At 47.3% G+C, this 17525-nt stretch overlaps 1 protein-coding gene across 8 annotated transcripts in view; it reads left to right on the top strand.

The window, feature by feature from the left end:
* The window catches only part of camk2b1 (calcium/calmodulin-dependent protein kinase (CaM kinase) II beta 1), a 73091-nt gene that overhangs the window by 33037 nt on the left and 22529 nt on the right, over window positions 1-17525 (top strand). For 4 of the 8 annotated variants that reach the window (XM_084439691.1, XM_084439690.1, XM_084439694.1 and 1 more), the window contains 8 exons: window positions 1489-1591; window positions 1841-1924; window positions 4199-4293; window positions 9097-9219; window positions 9501-9584; window positions 9778-9820; window positions 14263-14300; window positions 16935-16967. In XM_084439691.1, the coding sequence (XP_084295817.1) occupies window positions 1489-1591; window positions 1841-1924; window positions 4199-4293; window positions 9097-9219; window positions 9501-9584; window positions 9778-9820; window positions 14263-14300; window positions 16935-16967 (603 nt within the window). The remainder of the gene's footprint in view (window positions 1-1488; window positions 1592-1840; window positions 1925-4198; window positions 4294-9096; window positions 9220-9500; window positions 9585-9777; window positions 9821-14262; window positions 14301-16934; window positions 16968-17525) is intronic. The other 4 variants (XM_084439693.1, XM_084439692.1, XM_084439695.1 and 1 more) reach the window with 1 other exon arrangement.

Consider the following 17525-nt stretch of genomic DNA (forward strand, 5'->3'; position numbering starts at 1 on the left):
TGTGTGTGTGCGTGTGTGTGTGTGTGTGCAGGCACCTCCCTGAGTGTGAGGGAGTGTGTATTCATTCCAAGAATAAAAATTAACTGAAGGGAGTTAAAACAGTATGAGTGTTTAATCAATGTGAAGGACCAGGATGTGGTAAAGACTGCCCTGTAACACATCATATGACTATCATGAAGGCTTGTTGCCAGCATGTGTTGAAATTCGAATTGTATGGGATGACACTCGTGGTCTTTGTATTATTCTAATTATTGGTTGTATTATTTGTATTATTCTAACTGTATGGGATTAGTGATCTTCCTAGACTCCACGTCATAGGCGCCTGCTGTAAACACATGGAGACTGTACATGAAACAAGACCTTTCTGTAAATGTTTTTGGTCTGTTTGCATACTGAGCATGGCCAAGGTGTTGTAGGGAGGGGGATGCTAGATTAGAGCTTTGCTAGATTAAAGCTAATATAAGATATGCTAGGCTTAACTATGCTACACTATACTAGGCAAAACTATGCTAAACTAAGTTATAGTAGGTTAGACTATGCTAAGCTATTCAAGGTTAAACTATGCTAAGCTAAGCTATACTAGTTTAAACTATGCAAGGCCTAGCTACAGTATGCTAGGCTAAACTATGCTAAAATAAGCTATACTAGGTCATCTAAACTATGCAAGGCTTATCTTTACGAGGTTAAACTATACTAAGCTATGCTAGGCTAGGCTATCTCTGCAGGCTTTTCTAGGGGGCTGTTTTTTGGTTGTTCGGACATAATCACTTGGCAACGTCAGAATGTTTGGGTAACCTCCCTGGAGCTGGCCCCTAATCAACTATACACAGAGTCAGTGAGATGGAGAGAGAGGAAGTGAGGGAGGGAGAGAGATAGGGGGAGGGAGGAAGGAAGAGAGGGAGGGGAACAAAGCAGGGAGGGAGGGAGGAAGGAATAGAGAGGAAAAGAATGGAGAAGAGAGGAATAGAGAGAACAGGGGCCAAGTGGGAATAGCAGCCCATTATTAGAGTTCTCCTCTGACAGAGAATAATGAGCACTTCTTATCTGGGACAGAGTGAAGGATCCTACACACACACACTCCGCACACACACACACACACACTCCGCACACACACACACACACACACACACACACACACACACACACACACACACACACACACACGCCCCAGGGTGCTGGCCCTGCAGCGCGACACTGACACCCTGCAGATCCCCAGAGAAGAGGCACATGTGTGTGTGCGTCCAGAGAAGTCTGTTCAAGCTCACATCTACTCGTCACAATGTACAGATACAGTGTACAATAAACAGGCGTACTCGAGAGCTTGTGTGTGTGTGTGTGTGTGTGTGTGTGTGTGTGTGTGTGTGTCTGTGCCCCGCCCCCCACCCGCTCTCCTGCTGTGCTACAGTATGTGCATGTGTAACGTCCCAATCCCCACCTTTCCAACAGAAGTGTATCTGTCCCCCTTCCCCCCCACCCCCCCCCCCCCAGCCAGAGAACCTGCTCCTGGCCAGCAAGTGCAAGAACGCTGCGGTCAAGCTGGCTGACTTCGGCCTGGCCATCGAGGTGCAGGGAGAGCAACAGGCGTGGTTCGGTACGTATCCCTGCTTGGTCTTTCACATCACAATACCGGGAAAGTAGTCCCTGACATACAGAACCCAGTAGTACCACACATAACTCTACTCTAGCACCTCATACTGACATACAGAACCCAGTAGTACAACACATAACTCTAGTAAAGTACCCAGTACCCACATAACCCTAGTGCTTACTAATCATATGTGTGTGTACTTTTGCATGTGTGTGTGTGTGTGTGTGCGTGCATGTGTGTGCGCGTGCGCAGGGTTTGCTGGCACACCAGGATATCTGTCTCCTGAGGTCCTGAGGAAGGAGGCATATGGCAAACCTGTAGACATCTGGGCCTGTGGTGAGCATATGAGACACACACTCACACACTCGGACACACATACGCGCACACACACACACACACATACAAATACTTCGCCTCACCTCGTGGCGAGAGCAATGACAGTGGCAGCGGCTGTGAAATAATATTCCAACCCGCAACCACGAGGGGCAGTAAAGCACTGCTACAGTGTGCAGATGGGAGCCCTGGGGGTAGTAACCTTACCTGCGGGATCTCAACGCGCCGGCTGCGGCATTCCGCACCACCGCTCGCATGACCATAGAGGGAGAAGTAATACTACTCATTGACCCATTGCTGTAGCCTTGTCTGGCACATTAGATTAACTTACCTTGTTCTCAAACTCCTTGTTCTCCGTCTGGTTGTAATTTAATTATTACGAGCATAGCCTATCTATCTACAGGATCTATCTCTGTAACTGAGGGTTGGGTCTATGTCTGTTAACTCATGGAACAAGGTATCAAGACAAGTAGAGGTTTAACACAGTAGGCTAGCTAACTAGCAGAGTGTTCTCATATGGAACATGGCATCAGGACAAGTGAGCTAGCTAACGGAGCTGAATAGAGATGTGTTTGAAATGGTTCACTCACACTATTCCCTTGGTAGTGTTACCCATATAGTGAACTACATAGGGAATGATTAAACGGTTTTCGGACCGGAAGTTCATTACGTCGGATATTCATGGACGCAAGCAAGCAGACGCGCCCAGTATCATGTAAACAACCCGAGCACTGATGGTAGCAGGTTGAAATATCAGTTAGTATTCAGTTTCCATGTTCAGTTGAATGTTCAATCCCAAATAAATGGTTGGAATTCTAATTATGTGCAAAGGTGGTTTTGTCAACTTTAGTGCTGTCTGCTAATAGCAAGCTGTGAAGGTGCACAATGAGACTGTGATAGCCAGTTAGCTCACGACAGCAGCTTCCATAATATTAATGGTGGCTAAAAAACTGTTAGATAACATTACAATGATGATTCCTGTAGCTATTTTGATGCTGTTGGTTCAACTTCTGTTTCTCGGGCAGGAACGAAGACAAACTCAAACTCGCATTAGTAGCAAAACAGCTACAGGAATTATCGTAACGTTAGCTAACTGCTTTAGCCTAACCCTAACCCTAGCAAGCCTACTATACTTACTAAGGTTTAGGGTTAGGGTTGTTAGTTTTTAGTTTGCTATTCTTGCCCTTTGCCTTCAGCACAATATTATGCTCTTAGTCACTTGTTTTATAAAGGAGATGCACTTGCAAGTTCTGGCAAGTAATAGGTTACACTTTTCCTACGTTAAATGTAATTAGTTGCTTTGGATAAAAGCGTCAGCTAAATGACTGTAATGTAATGTAAAGTAACAGTAAGTAGCTAAGTAGTAAGAACATTAGCTACGACAGGTGTAGTAATCACGATCAGCTGCATTCCCTCGAAGATCCCAACACGTTCAACATGTTTAGAAGCCTCGCAATTTCATTTTCTCTGCACATTGTTAGGCTTGTTATGAAAAATAGATGCTGATGCTGATCATGCCGGTTGATTTACCTCAGACCGAGAGTTGTGACAATTTAGTGAACTTTTTATACCGTTTGATGAACATGATAGCCTATAGCCTATTACAATAACCATCAAACACATTGGTCAATTACATAGCCTACAGTGTATCTATAGACCCTCGCAGCCCCAGACCGAAAGACCATTCATTCATTCAGTCAGATACATGTAGCGACATCAATGAGTATATAGGACCCTCCACCTTTATACGCTACGTTTATACGCTTCTACCCCTACCTCCTGTTTGCAACCTCATACTGTACCTTTTGAGATTCAAGAACCCCTGCCGTGTCTCTCATTAATGGCGGACGTCATCAACAATGGCAAGAGTTCAGACACGTGATATAGGAAAGAGCGGTAAATATCAAATAGGTTTCTGCACAGACAATGGAACAATGGAAAGTCACAGGTTCTCAGACAACAAAGCCTGGGTGTGTCCCCCCCTGGAGATGTCATCCTGCCATAAATGAGAAACACGGGCAGGGGTTCTTGAATCTCAAAAGGTATGAGGTTGCAAACAGGAGGTAGGGGAAGACTGTAAAACAAAAGGCCAAGCCAATAATCTCTGAAAAGCCTACATTTCTATGACAACATACATACCCTTTACCCGCTCGCACACACACACACACACACACACACACACACACACACACACACACACACACACTCTCACAAAAATGTTAACAAATAAGGCTAATACTTTGTGTATGTGTGTGTGTGTGTGTGTGTGTGTCTCAGGGGTGATCCTGTACATCCTGCTGGTGGGCTACCCTCCATTCTGGGATGAGGACCAACACAAACTCTACCAGCAGATCAAAGCAGGGGCCTATGATGTGAGTTACCTGACCTCTGACCTCTCTCCCCTCTGCTCCCCTCTCTGCTCTCTTCTCCTCTGCTCTCCTCTCATCTCCTCTCTGCTCTCCTCTCCTATCCCTTCTCCTCTCCTCTCTCCTCTTGAAGTGGGGTTTGTGTAACTCTGCTCCTCTATATTTGAGAGGAGTAGGAGAGTGCTCTAAGACCTCTGAGCACATGAGCTCCATCTGAGGCTAAGAGGAGCCTGGTGGGGGGGCGGAGCCTGGTGGGGGGCGGGGCTGTGACATCTCTCACCTTGACAGCCATTACGGGATCAAAGTGTCGTTCAAGGTCAATTCATGCCATGTCATTCCGAATGATGTTGTATTAACATGGCACATAGAGAGAGATGGACATGTTCTGTGTGTACGGTCTGACCAACATTGTGTGTCTTATATATATATAAGAACATTTTGAACATTTAAATTTAATCATTAACACATTTGGTTATGAAAGGGGATGACATTGGCAAAGAAGTCACACCCACAAGACATGATAAACGAGACGGGACTTTAATGTTCGGAACCTGGCCTTGAGCTATTTACATCCATTTCCAGTATCACAAGTAACATATGTAGTCACAGTCTAAGGGAGACTCCCCTACAGCAGAGTCATAAAGGAAGAGGACAGGGTTGACATGTGAAATGAGCAATGAGTGAAAGCAGGAAAGGAGTGATTGTGTATGTATGTGTGTATGTGTGTGTGTGTGTGTGTGTGTGTTTGTGTGTGAGAATGATGAGTGAGTATGGCCCCCTATTTGCGAACTTTGCACCCTGAATCTGAGCATTGGATATTCCTGGGCTTTCTTGTCTTTCCTGGGCTTTCCAGGTCGCGCCAATGTTTTTGAGTTTCTTCCTCATCTCGACTCTCTCTTCTTTAAGTATTTAAAAATACTCTTGACCTGAAAATCAAGAGTACAAACATATTAAGCTTAAGACAGTAGCGTTTTTTCAATGATATTGGCCTCACTACCAGCAAACCTATCTACTGTAGCTAACGTTATGTTGTTAGCTAGTTAACATTAGGTAATGTTAGCCTAGCTAGCTAATGCTAGTTCTCAGTGTCGCTGCTGATAATCTAGTCTAGCTAGCCTGGAAAATTAGCTAATATTAGCTAGCTAGATACAGTATAACGTTACATAGGCTAAATTATGTTTGGACTACAGTGGATACTGTAACTAAAGTTACCTCAAAAGACGAGTCTTCAAAATATTTCTTCACTTCCAGCTTCTGAGAAACTCCAGTGCGAGTGTATTTCTATTATTATGAGAAGTCCAATACTTTCGTTAGCTTAAATAATTATTAATAATAATACTGATTTATGAGAGTATGGCGGGACAAATTAGACTATTACGGCCCGCCATAGTCTAGGTAATTAATGGGAAACACTGCTATATATATACTATATATATATATATTTATATATATATATATATACTCTATGTGAAACAAAACTTGAAGTGTGTTTTTCCATTAACCCTTCTTTCAACATCCTATTATTTGACGGTATTTGACGGTATCTGCTGGCGCCATGCCTTCTCCCCGCCATGCGCAATGCGCACCAATTTATGGGAGCTTATAGGAGCCCCTCACCACCTGTAGAGGGTGCACACTCACAAACACAACTGTTAAAAAGACAAACATAAATGTGGCTCCTACAGTATATAGCTATTCCCAGATATAATGTACATGATAGCCAGAACTAATGTTGGTCTTCTGACAGCCTCGTTAGCCCAACTTGCAACAGTACACACACACACACACGCACGCACGCACGCACGCACGCATCCATCTCCAAATGTGGTGGCTACAAATCATACAATGCTGCACTTCATGGCTCCTGACAATCCTACCGTGAGGCTAGCCAACTAGTCATACAATCCTGCACTTAATGGCTCATTGGCTCCTGACAATCCTATCGTGAGGCGAGCCAACTAGTCATACAGCACAATGCTGCATTTGATGGCTCCTGACAGTCCTATCGTGTGACTAGCCAACTAGTGCTGCAATAATGAGTTAGCTAACAAAATTAACTCAATTCCACAAAATCTCACAACTGTCCTTTGTCAGATCGCCAACTCTAACTCAACTAAGTTACACTAGCTAGCAAATGTCAGCCTAACACATGCGATGTAGTCACTAGCATGCAAGACAATAGGCCTAATTAATTCATCCCCCGGGGAAAAATACAAAAAGCAGTATTAAAAAAACAGTCCAGATAGAGTAATTAATTACATGCCATAGGCCTACCTGTGCGATGTGGGGATACCTCTCACGGCCTTTGGTTTTCCACCATAGCAGAGGATCTTCGCCGGCTGGTAGCAGTGGCTCTCTTTCATACATGGTCAGTTCTTTGTGCAGAACGTATTCCTCCATGATTGCACTGGGTTGCTGACTGACTTCAGAAAAGAGCTCGCCCATTGCGGAGAGGGCAGTTTTCTTTTCGGGTTCGTTTGGCACAGATAATTCCGTGCTCTCGACTCCTGACTCCATTGCGGCCAACATCTCTGCATGCACTTTATCGTGGACCTCTTGTCGCTTTCCCTCCACCAAATTACTTAGGCGGTGGAAGCGAGGATCAAGATAGCTGCCGGTGTTCAGAAGCATGGACACTTCCTTGTCTTCTGGGTAGCAGGTCTCGAGATCGGCAGCTATCTTTGTAGGAGTACATGCTTCAACGGGAGAACAGCTGTCGGATAATTATCTGTGGATAATGCCTCCGGAGCAACTTTGAATGGCTTGAGAACGTCCTTGACCTGCAAATGAAATAATAATAAATAAAATAAAATAATAATAATAATAAGTAAAATAGCGTAGCCTAGTCGCTTTACTGAATTTATGACAAACTGTTATATAGCTAGGCTATTAATGTTAGGATGGTAGGCCCAGTTCTCACCTTTTCCAACTGAATCCATTCGCTCATACTTAGCTTGAGCTTCAGAGCTTAGCTCTGAAGATGCAGTCGCAACGTTGAAGTGGATGAGTGGTAGGCTAATTCCCCATCACATAGCTTGCAAATTATCTTTTCTTTAGAAAGGATTTTGCCCCCAACTGCCCAAAAAAAAAAAATCTCCACACAAAACTTTTGAAATTATCAGGTGTTGTGAGGACTTTGTCCTGCGTCGGTGGTGTGGAAGCGAGTTCTTCTTCTTTTTCGGCCATGTGGAAAGTATTATAGCGCCTGAAATGTGTTTTGGCTTGATTAGAAGCTGTGTGATGTGTGCTGCTTTAATTGGTCCAAAAAAGGAATAAAATAAACATTTAACGCGAGCGTTGTTAGCCTAAGATTGAATGTACAATTTCTAAAATCGATTTTTAATAGAATTTCGAATATTTATTTGACAGCCCTAACATCAAGTAATCCTAACATATGACATAGCTAGCCTGCTAACATTAGGCTAGCTACAGTACATTACTAAAGAGGCTTCAGTCTCGTAGCCTTTCAGTACACTTCGTCATCTTGCTAATTCGCTAACAAGATTACATGCATCCTTGTACATTCACAGTAGACACAGCCAACCATCAAGCAATTCTAACATAATAGATACAGTAACTAGCCAGCTAACATTAGGCTAGCTATGTTACAAATGAGGCCAGGTCAGCGTCAGTCTTGTAGCCTTGCATTACACTTCATCAGCTCGCAAACTCGCAAGCAATCAGTCTTAAGAGTTACTACACTACCAGCAGCTTAGCTAGGGAATATCCCAAAATAGCTAGATTACATGCATCCTCGTACATTCACAGCTACTGTAACACAGCCAAACATCAAGCAATCTCAACATAAGACAAAGCAATCCAGCTAATATTAGGCTAGCTAACACAAGTACAGTACTCAACAGCAAAGAGGCCAGGGTCTGTGTCAGTCCTGCGGCCTTTCACTGTGTGAAGCTCCTGTCAGCAAGTAAAAGCCAGTCCAATATTAACTCTAGTCTGGCTTGGTCTCTTTCTCATTTTCTTGTCTTTTTCTGTAATGTTCCTCTTTGGTCTTTTTGCCTCCACCATGACGTGTATAGTACTGTGATTTGAGAATTTGTGCTATTATTATAATAGCAATAGCCAGCGGAAGTTGGTGTGTGACGTAATGCTGTAAAGCGTTATGGATTTTGCCGCGAAAATAGCGGCCCGCTACACCAAACTAATTATTTCAAGAAGAAGCGTTCTGGGGGAGGGGTGGGAACGAAAGAGAACATTATGCCTGTTACAAGGCAGTGTACCATCAAAAATCTTTTGAGGCTGGTTAAAAAAGAAAGAAAATTTAGCCGCTTTGACGTCTATTTCTGTCTGCCGTCACGTGTCGTACGACGCCGGTCTCACAGAACCATCAGTTGTCCGTTTGGCCTTCCCTCTCGTCTTCTCCTCTCTCTCCTCCTCATCACCTCCTCTTCACCTCCTCTCTATCTCCTATTTACCTCTTCTCCTCTTCACCTACTCCCTTTCTCCTCCTCTCCTCCCTCTCTCCTCCTCTCCTCCTCTTCTCCCCCGCCATCTCTCCTCCTCCCTCTCTCCTCCTCCTCTCTCTCCTCCTCACCTCCTCCCTCTCTGCTCCTCTCTCTCTCCTCCTCTTCTCCTGTTTCTCCTCCTCACCCCCTCTCTCCTCCTGTCCTCCTCCCTTTCTCCTCCTCACCTCCTCTCTCCTCACCACCTCCCTCTCTGCTCCTCTCTCTCTCCTCCTCTCCTCCTCCCTCTCTCCTCTCCCCTTTCTCCTCCTCACCTCCTCTCCTCCTCCTCATCTCCTCTCTCTCCTCCTCACCTCCTCCCTCTCTCGTCCTCTTTCTCCTCCTCCAGTTCCCGTCTCCAGAGTGGGACACTGTCACCCCGGAGGCCAAGAACCTCATCAACCAGATGCTGACCATCAACCCGGCCAAGAGGATCATTGCCCAGGAGGCACTCAGACACCCCTGGGTCTGCGTGAGTAACCCCCCACCCCCCGCACCTCACACACACACACACACACACACACACACACACACACACTCACTCATTCTCACACACCACACACACATACACACAACCACGCACAAATACACACACAGACACACACATACACATACTGTACATACACAAGCATAAATATGGACACATGTAACTTAAATATAACTTTAATTAACCAACCAATCAATCAATCAATCAATCAATCATTAATCAATACTTTTTGTTCTATCCTCTCGCTCACTTCTCCTGCCCCATAGCAACGTTCCACCGTGGCGTCCATGATGCACAGGCAGGAGACCGTCGAGTGTCTGAAGAAGTTCAACGCCAGGAGGAAACTCAAGGTGGGTGAGAACGATCTCCAAGCAAGCGTGTGTGTGAGGGTGTGTGTATGTGTGTATGTTTTTGTGAGTGTGTGTGTTTGTGAAAGAGTGTGTTTGTGTGAGAGAGTGTGTGTGTGTGCGTGTGTGCGTGTGTGTGTGTGTGTGTGTGTGTGTGTGTAGAGTAAGGGTTGACCACCTCTTCTCCTCTCCCTAGGGAGCCATTCTCACAACCATGCTGGTTTCACGGAACTTCTCCGGTGAGTGGCAGCACACACACACACTCACACACACACACACACACACACACACACTCACACACACACACACACACACGCGCACACACACACACACACACACACACACACACACACACACACACACACACACACATGCTCTACTCTGCGATGGAGTCTCATGTGATCCTGAGCTGGTGGACTATTTTATTCAGGGTTGAATTGAACAGAACTGTCTGTTTTGAAGGTTGTATTAGTTCTTAGTTATCCTGATGTAACCTTCTAATCCTGACGTGTGGTATTTGCCTCACAACCAGCAGTGTGTGTGTGTCAGTTTGTGTGTGTGTGTGTGTGTGTGTTTGCGTGTGTGTGTGTGTGTGTGTGTGTGTGTGTGTGTGTGTGTGTGTGTGAGTTTTTGTATGCGCACGTGTGTGCTTGTCTGAGACGTTTGTTGACAGAACATGAGTCAGGTTGGTCGTATCAACAGGCCTAGATTGCGAAATGACCTGAGGTGAACATCTACTCAACCCTCCCACATCACCTCTCTCTCTCTCTCTCTCTCACACACACACACACACACACACTCTCTCGCTCTCTCTCACACACACACACACACTTTCTCTCTCTCTCTCTCTCTCTCACACACACACACACACACACACACACACTTTCTCTCTCACACACACACACACACACACACACACACACAGACTCGCACGCACACACACACACACACACACACACTCAGGTATATATGCCGGTCTGCTAGCCTCCTCACCTTTTTCCCTCTTCTCCTCAGCAAGTGTCTCCATTATCAGAGTGATGTAATTCCAGGATGAATCACAGAAAGGAGGGAGGGATGAGAGAGAAATAGATGGAGAGATAGATGGAGAGATAGATGGATTCAAGATTCTTTTATTCGTCACATGTAATGTACGGTGTACAGTCACAGTGAAATGTTGCTGCCAGCTCCAAGATTATGCTACAGATAAACTAATACTCAATTCCAAGTTACAAATTTACAAAATACAAAATTTTACAAAATTACAATTTTACAAATAATACAAAATACACAGTAGGTACCCTTTCTATAAGTATCAGAATTAGATGGGATGGCATCGATAAGGGTCTGGATGGAATATGTACATGCTATATGGATTTGAATGAACAAATAAATAACCTGGGTTATGGGTGAGTTATGTTCATACTATAGCCATAATAAATAAAATCCCAGGGGGTGGGGGGTGTTCGGTAGAGTCATTCAGGAGCCAGATGGATTGTGGGAAGAAGCGAGAGGGGGGTGAGACAGAGAGGAACAGAATGGGGTAACATTAGACTTAAGGGAAGGAGGAGGTCTTGGTGCGATTTATACAGTTGTGGACTGTGGTGTGTGTGACCTGTGTGTGTCCCGTGTGTGTGTCTCTATATGTGTGACCCCTGTGTGTGACCGTGTGTGTGTGTGACCGTGTGTGTGTGTGACCTGTGGAAGGTCAGTGTATCTCACTCAATGTTCTACAGGAAGAGACTGTTTCAGCCGCGTGGCCTCCATCTAGTCTCTGTCACTATGAGGATGTGGAGGTGTGTGTGTGCGTGCATGTGTCTTTCTGTGTGTTTGTGGAGGTGTGTGTGTGTGTGTTACTGTACTTCCTTTTTTTTTCCACAATAATGAATCATATTTGTTTCCTCTTCTCTTTCACTTCCTCTCCTCTTCCTCTCCCTCTCTTCCTCTGCCTCTCTCCTCCCTCTCTCTCTCTCTGTCATGTGACTGTGACTGGACTCTACCAGTGGGTCGACAGACCACCGCTCCGGCCGCTGTCACTGCGGCCGTGGCGACCGTTGCCTCGGCAGCGGGCATGACCGCAGGCCTGGTGGAACAAGGTAGCCTGGTCCCCCCCCGCCCCCCGGATGCTACCCTCCTCTCCTTCCTCCCTCCCTCCCTCCATCTCTCTCTCCTCCCTCCCTCCCTCCCTCTGCCCAGCATGGGGGCTCAGAGCATGCCCCGTCATGGCCGACTTCATCCTCCATCGCTCATTGGCCCAGCGCAGCCTCATCGTGTCGTGCCTCATTTGGCCCCGCCCCCGGCCTCTTTTTCTCTTGATTCTGACGGGCCGGCTGCAGTGCCTGCCATTGATCTGCCGTTATCCACTGACTCTGCCTCCCTCATCTCCTCACAGCTCGGCTGAGGAACATGTGACCTAGAGAGACCTGCTCTCCACCCACACCCTGTCCTCTCTCTCTCTCTCTCTCTCTCTCTCTCTCCCTCTCTCCCCCACTCTCTGTCTCCCCCACCTGCTCTCTCTCTCTCTCTCTTTCCCCCTATATCCCACTCTCTGTCTCCCTCTTCCCTGCTCTCTCTCCCTCTTTCTCTCCATTCCTCTCTTTCTCTCTCACACACACCACTTCTCTTTCATTTTCCTCACTCTTTTCCGCCTCTTCAGTCATACCACATTCTCCCTGCCCTCTTTTCTCTCTCTTTCCATTCACTATTCTACCCCCTTCTCTCTTTCATCACCTCATAATCTCCTCCTCTCTCTGTTTTTCTCTTTCTTGAATGACACTGGAATGTTCACCCCTCTCACTTTAAGGATGGAACTGCCCGCGTGCTGACGGTGAATGCTGCATGGGGCACTGGACTGGTGCATGTGCTCTAACACAGGGGGGTGTGATGCTGCATGGTTAACACTGTGCAGGATGCAAGGTTGGCCAGGCTCTGATGAAAGTCCAACTAAAGCCTTCTGATAACTGATGCTTAGTAAACCCACCCAAAGACCTACTGTAGTGTAGCGGCTTACAACTTTGTCATGTACAGCATCCTGTATATCAGGAAATGCTCTGTTTTCTGTTACTAAACCATGTATCAATATCATTGTTGGGGAGAGCAAGTTCTTTTTATCATTAACAAAACTAAGGGACAATAGACAATGTTGTGTCTAATGGTTTTGTTTTCTAGAAAAACTAATTTCAGTGTATTTCAACCACTGGCCAAAATAAAAGTAATGTGAATCTCTTTCCCAGCCACGATACTCAATTCCAAAATACTTGTTTTTCCTGTAAACAAAATAATGACAGGCTGTCACTTTAAAATACCTCTATCTCTGTGCTTAAAGCCAATTAGAAAGCTAATCAAAGGTCTCAATCACATCAGAGAGCTAATCAGGGTTGAGTCACATCAGAGAGCCAATCATGGTTGAGTCACATCAGAGAGCCAATCAGAGGGCTGAGTCACATCAGAGAGTCACATCAGAGAGCCAATCAGAGGGCTGAGTCACACTAGAGAGCCAATCAGAGGGCTGAGTGTCTTCATCTGAAGCCCTTGTCCCTGCCTCCCCCTGCTGCTTCTATAGTAACAAACTTTATAGGTATTGACCACTGTTATTCTCTGTCTTCCTCCTCTCCTGCTCTTCCTCCTCTCTCTCTATCTTCTTGCTTCATGTGTAATGTGTGGCAAGGTAAGGAGCCTGGCTTCCTCCCTGGGTTTGAAACATCGTGACCTCTAACCTTTAACCTTGATCAGGTCAGCTGGGAGAGACCTCAGTGACCATGGAGTCATCATCTCTGTCTTCCTGTCTCCGAAGTGCACTTGCTACCTCTCTGAAGTGCACTACCAACTCTAGGAAGTGCACTAGCTTCCTCTCTGAAGTGCACTAGCTACAGTACCTCTACGAAGTGCACTAGCTGCATATCTGAAGTACTCTAGCTTCCTATCTGAAGTGCACTAGCTAGCTATCTGAAGTGCATTCCATCTCACCCAGAGCTACATATGTTGAATCACTTTAGAAGCCTCTGGCTCTGGTCTGTTGTCTCAAAATAATGATCACCAATCGGATTTATTTAGTTTGAAAAACATTGGTCCATCACCCCTCCTCCCCCTCATCTTGACCCCCCCCCCACCCTAGAGAGATAGAAGTATGTTACCGAATGCTGAATATGCACAAGTCAGGACGACACGCTATAGCAATTCACACAACTACTGTATGAGAGAGAGAAGGCTAGTCTCTCTCTCTCTCTCTCTCTTTCTCTCTCTCTAAACACATCAAGAACAAAATCTCTCCAGGACTCACTTCCCACTGACAACACTTCCACTTTTTTTTCCAATGGTACTGTTTCTACCCGGGGCAATTCACACAGATCACCTTCACTGTTGATACACCTGGTATGACCAGGGGACACAGACACCCCCATCACTGTAAATACACCTGGTATGACCAGGGGACACAGACGTCCCCCTGGCCTGTACAGGGGAGGTCTAGTGACAGCTGTCAGCTGAAGACGGCTAGCGTGTTCAGTTCAGTGAATAGAATCAAGGTCGTAGCTGTGGTCCTGTTGTTTTCTTCTGTCCTCTCCTCCCTGTGTTCTCTGCTGCAGCTGACCAATGACCCCTGACCTGTCCTCTCCTCCCAGTGTTCTCTGCTGCAGCTGACCTATGACCCCTGACCTGTCCTCTCTCCCTGTGTTCTCTGTTACAGCAGCCAAGAGTCTGCTCAACAAGAAGGCCGACGTCAAGGTGAGGGCCCTGCCCAACACTCTCCTCCACTCCCTCCCTCTCCCTCCCACTCCCTCTCTCTAACCACCCCCCTCTCTCTAGCTCTCTCTCCCCCTCCCTTTCTACCCCCTCTCTCTAACCCCCCTCTCTCTAGCTCTCTCTCCCTCCCTTTCTACCCCCTCTCTCTAACCCCCCCCCTCTCTCCCCCTCCCTTTCTACCCCTCTCTCTAACCCCCCCTCTCTCTCCCCCCTCTCTCTAGCTCTCTCTCCCTCCCTTTCTACCCCCTCTCTCTAACCCCCCCCCTCTCTCCCCCTCCCTTTCTACCCCTCTAACCCCCCCTCTCTCTCCCCCCTCTCTCTAGCTCTCTCTCCCCCTCCCTTTCTACCCCCTCTCTCTAACCCCCCCCTCTCTCTAGCTCTCTCTCCCCCTCCCTTTCTACCCCCTCTCTCTAACCCCCCTCTCTCTAGCTCTCTCTCCCCCTCCCTTTCTACCCCCTCTCTCTAACCCCCCCTCTCTCTAGCTCTCTCCCCCTCCCTTTCTACCCCCTCTCTCTAACCCCCCCCCTCTCTCCCCCTCCCTTTCTACCCCCTCTCTCTAACCCCCCCTCTCTCTCCCCCCTCTCTCTAGCTCTCTCTCCCCCTCCCTTTCTACCCCCTCTCTCTAACCCCCCCTCTCTTTCCCCCCTCTCTCTAGCTCTCTCTCCCCCTCCCTTTCTACCCCGCCCCCCCTCTCTCTCTCTCTCTCCTCTCCCTCTTCCTCAGCTTTTGCCTCTTCTGTGTACTTGTCTCTTGCTCAGTCACTTTGGGCTGTCTTGTCTTTCGTCTGAGCATTTTTGAGTTGTGTGTGTGTGCGTGCTTGCGAGTGCGTGCGTGTTTGTGTGTATGCGTGCGTGCGTTCGTTTGTGTGTGTGTGTGTGTCTGAGAGTGTGAGTTTGTGCACGCCCAGCTGTATGCTAAATTCTGCTTATCCAGATCATTGCCATCTCAATATTTGTTGTTCATTTTAGCCATCTTTCAGCCTTCATCCCTCCGTTTCTCTACTACTCTATTCTTTACTCTACCTCCTCTCTCCTCATCCCTCCATCTCTGTTCCTGCTCTCTCCTCATCCCTCCATCTCTGTTCCTGCTCTCTCCTCATCCCTCCATCTCTCTACCTCCTCTCTCCCTCCGTCTCCTGGCCATCCCTAATGAGTCAGCATCATCACTCCTCTTCTCACCTACGGATCCCACCATCCCACGCACTGTGTGTGTCTGTGTGTGTGTGTGTGTGTGTGTGTGTGTGTGTGTGTGTGTGTGTGTGAAAGTGTGTTATTCTATGTTAGTGTGTGAGTTTGTGCTCATGCAAGTACGGTGTGTATGTGTGTGTGTGTGTGTGTGCGTATGCGTGCGTGGGGTTGGGAGGTAGTTGTGTGTGTGTGTGTGTGTGTGTGTGAATAATTACATATTTGGCTGTCAGATGGCAAGAGTGTGAGTGTGTAAGCGTGGGCGAATGAGTGCCTGCCTGTGTGCGTGCGTGTATGTGTGTGTGTGTGTGTGCGCGTGCGTATGTGTGTTCATGTGTGTGTGTCTGTGTGTGTGCGCATATGTGTGTGTGTGCGTTTGTGTGTGTGTGTGTGTGTGTGTGTGTAAGCCCTCGGAGACCCTGAGCAGCAGGGAATGTGACTCCAGCTCCAGGAATAGCCATGAGTCTGAACCCTGGAAACGCAGTCGACTGAAATACACACACACTTCCCCAGTGCCATGCGCATCGCCTAGCAACAGGCTCTCCACACACTCCCTCCAACAGTTTGCCAAAGATTTTTAAATTTGTTTTCTGTTCCCCTCCCTCCTTCATCTCTCTGGCAGCTGTGATTGGGTCTTCCTTCTCTCTCTGGCGGCTGTGATTGGGCCTTCCTTCTCTCTCTGGTGGTGTGATTGGCTGTTCCTTCTCGCTCGCCCTTTTCCCAGCGCCTCAGTAATGCTTAGTGGCACCTGACATTTTCCACCCCAGCACCTGCTGGACCCTACTGGGCCCTGACTCTTGACTCTCTGACTCTTTGACTCTGACTCTCTGATTCTTTGACTCTGACTCTTTGACTCTGACTCTCTGATTCTTTGACTCTGACTCTTTGACTCTGACTCTGACTCTGACTCTGACTATGACTCTGACTCTCTCTCTCTCTGACTCTCTGTCTCTGATAATCTATCCACATAACACCACACTTGTCTAGTTCTAACCAATGGACGGGAGGTGTAGATATCTCTCAAGACGGTACGTGTAGATATCTCTCAAGATGAGACATGTAGACGTCTCTCAACAGACAACGGTCCCTTCTGCTTTCTACTGCCTCCCTGTCCTGCCTCTTCCCCGGAAAGACTGGTCTGCTTTTCCTGATCTGACAACTCTAAGAACAGAAGACTTTAGGGTCAGTGCGACTCCCTCACTCTTCCGCCTGGCGTTTCCTCCTCTTCCTCCCTGACGACTGCTGCTTCCTGTTCCTCGGCTTGTGCGCCCTCTTCTGTCCTCCTCCCCTGGGAGAGTCTCCTCCTCCTGCTGATGCTGGTTCTGTACGCTAAGCCCTGCGGTGGTCCAGCCTCTTCTGTCAGGTCAGCCTGTTCACCTGTTGTCATCCGTTCTCTCTCCCTCTTGACCATCTCTCCGTCGCCCCGGGACAGAAACGCAAGTCCAGCTCCACTGTCCAGTACATGGTGAGCATGCCATTTACAATCTCTTCTCCTCCCTTCTCCTCTCTACTCCACCTAGAGAGCCTCTTGGAACTTCTCTTTCTCTCCACCTGGTAGCTTTCCCTGTCTTGTCATTGGTCCACTGGAGAACAGGGGTTCTTGTCATTGGTCCAGTGGAGAACAGGGCTCCTTGTCATTGGTCCAGTGAAGAACAAGGGTTCTTGTCATTGGTCCAGTGAAGAACAGCGTTTCTTGTCATTGGTCCAGTGAAGACCAAGGGTTCTTGTCATTGGTCCAGTGAAGAACAGCATTTCTTGTCATTGGTCCAGTGAAGAACAGCGGTTGGGAGAGGTTATGACCTCATCCTACCGGTGTGATTGACCGTGCCCTGATAACCTCTGATGCAGGGGTCACAGTGTTCTACTGCTCAGCCGAACGGTACTATATCACCCGGCCTGCCAGGACCAGACCCAGAACCCTGACCTCTGACCCTCAGTACTAGTCACTGCTTCGGCCAGGTCAGGACCTACCCTGGACATGTTCTGTTCCTGACCGGCCAGTCAGGACCTACCCTGGACATGT

Source organism: Borostomias antarcticus (genome assembly GCF_949987555.1).
Source record: "Borostomias antarcticus genome assembly, chromosome: 6".
Lineage (NCBI taxonomy): Eukaryota > Metazoa > Chordata > Actinopteri > Stomiiformes > Stomiidae > Borostomias > Borostomias antarcticus.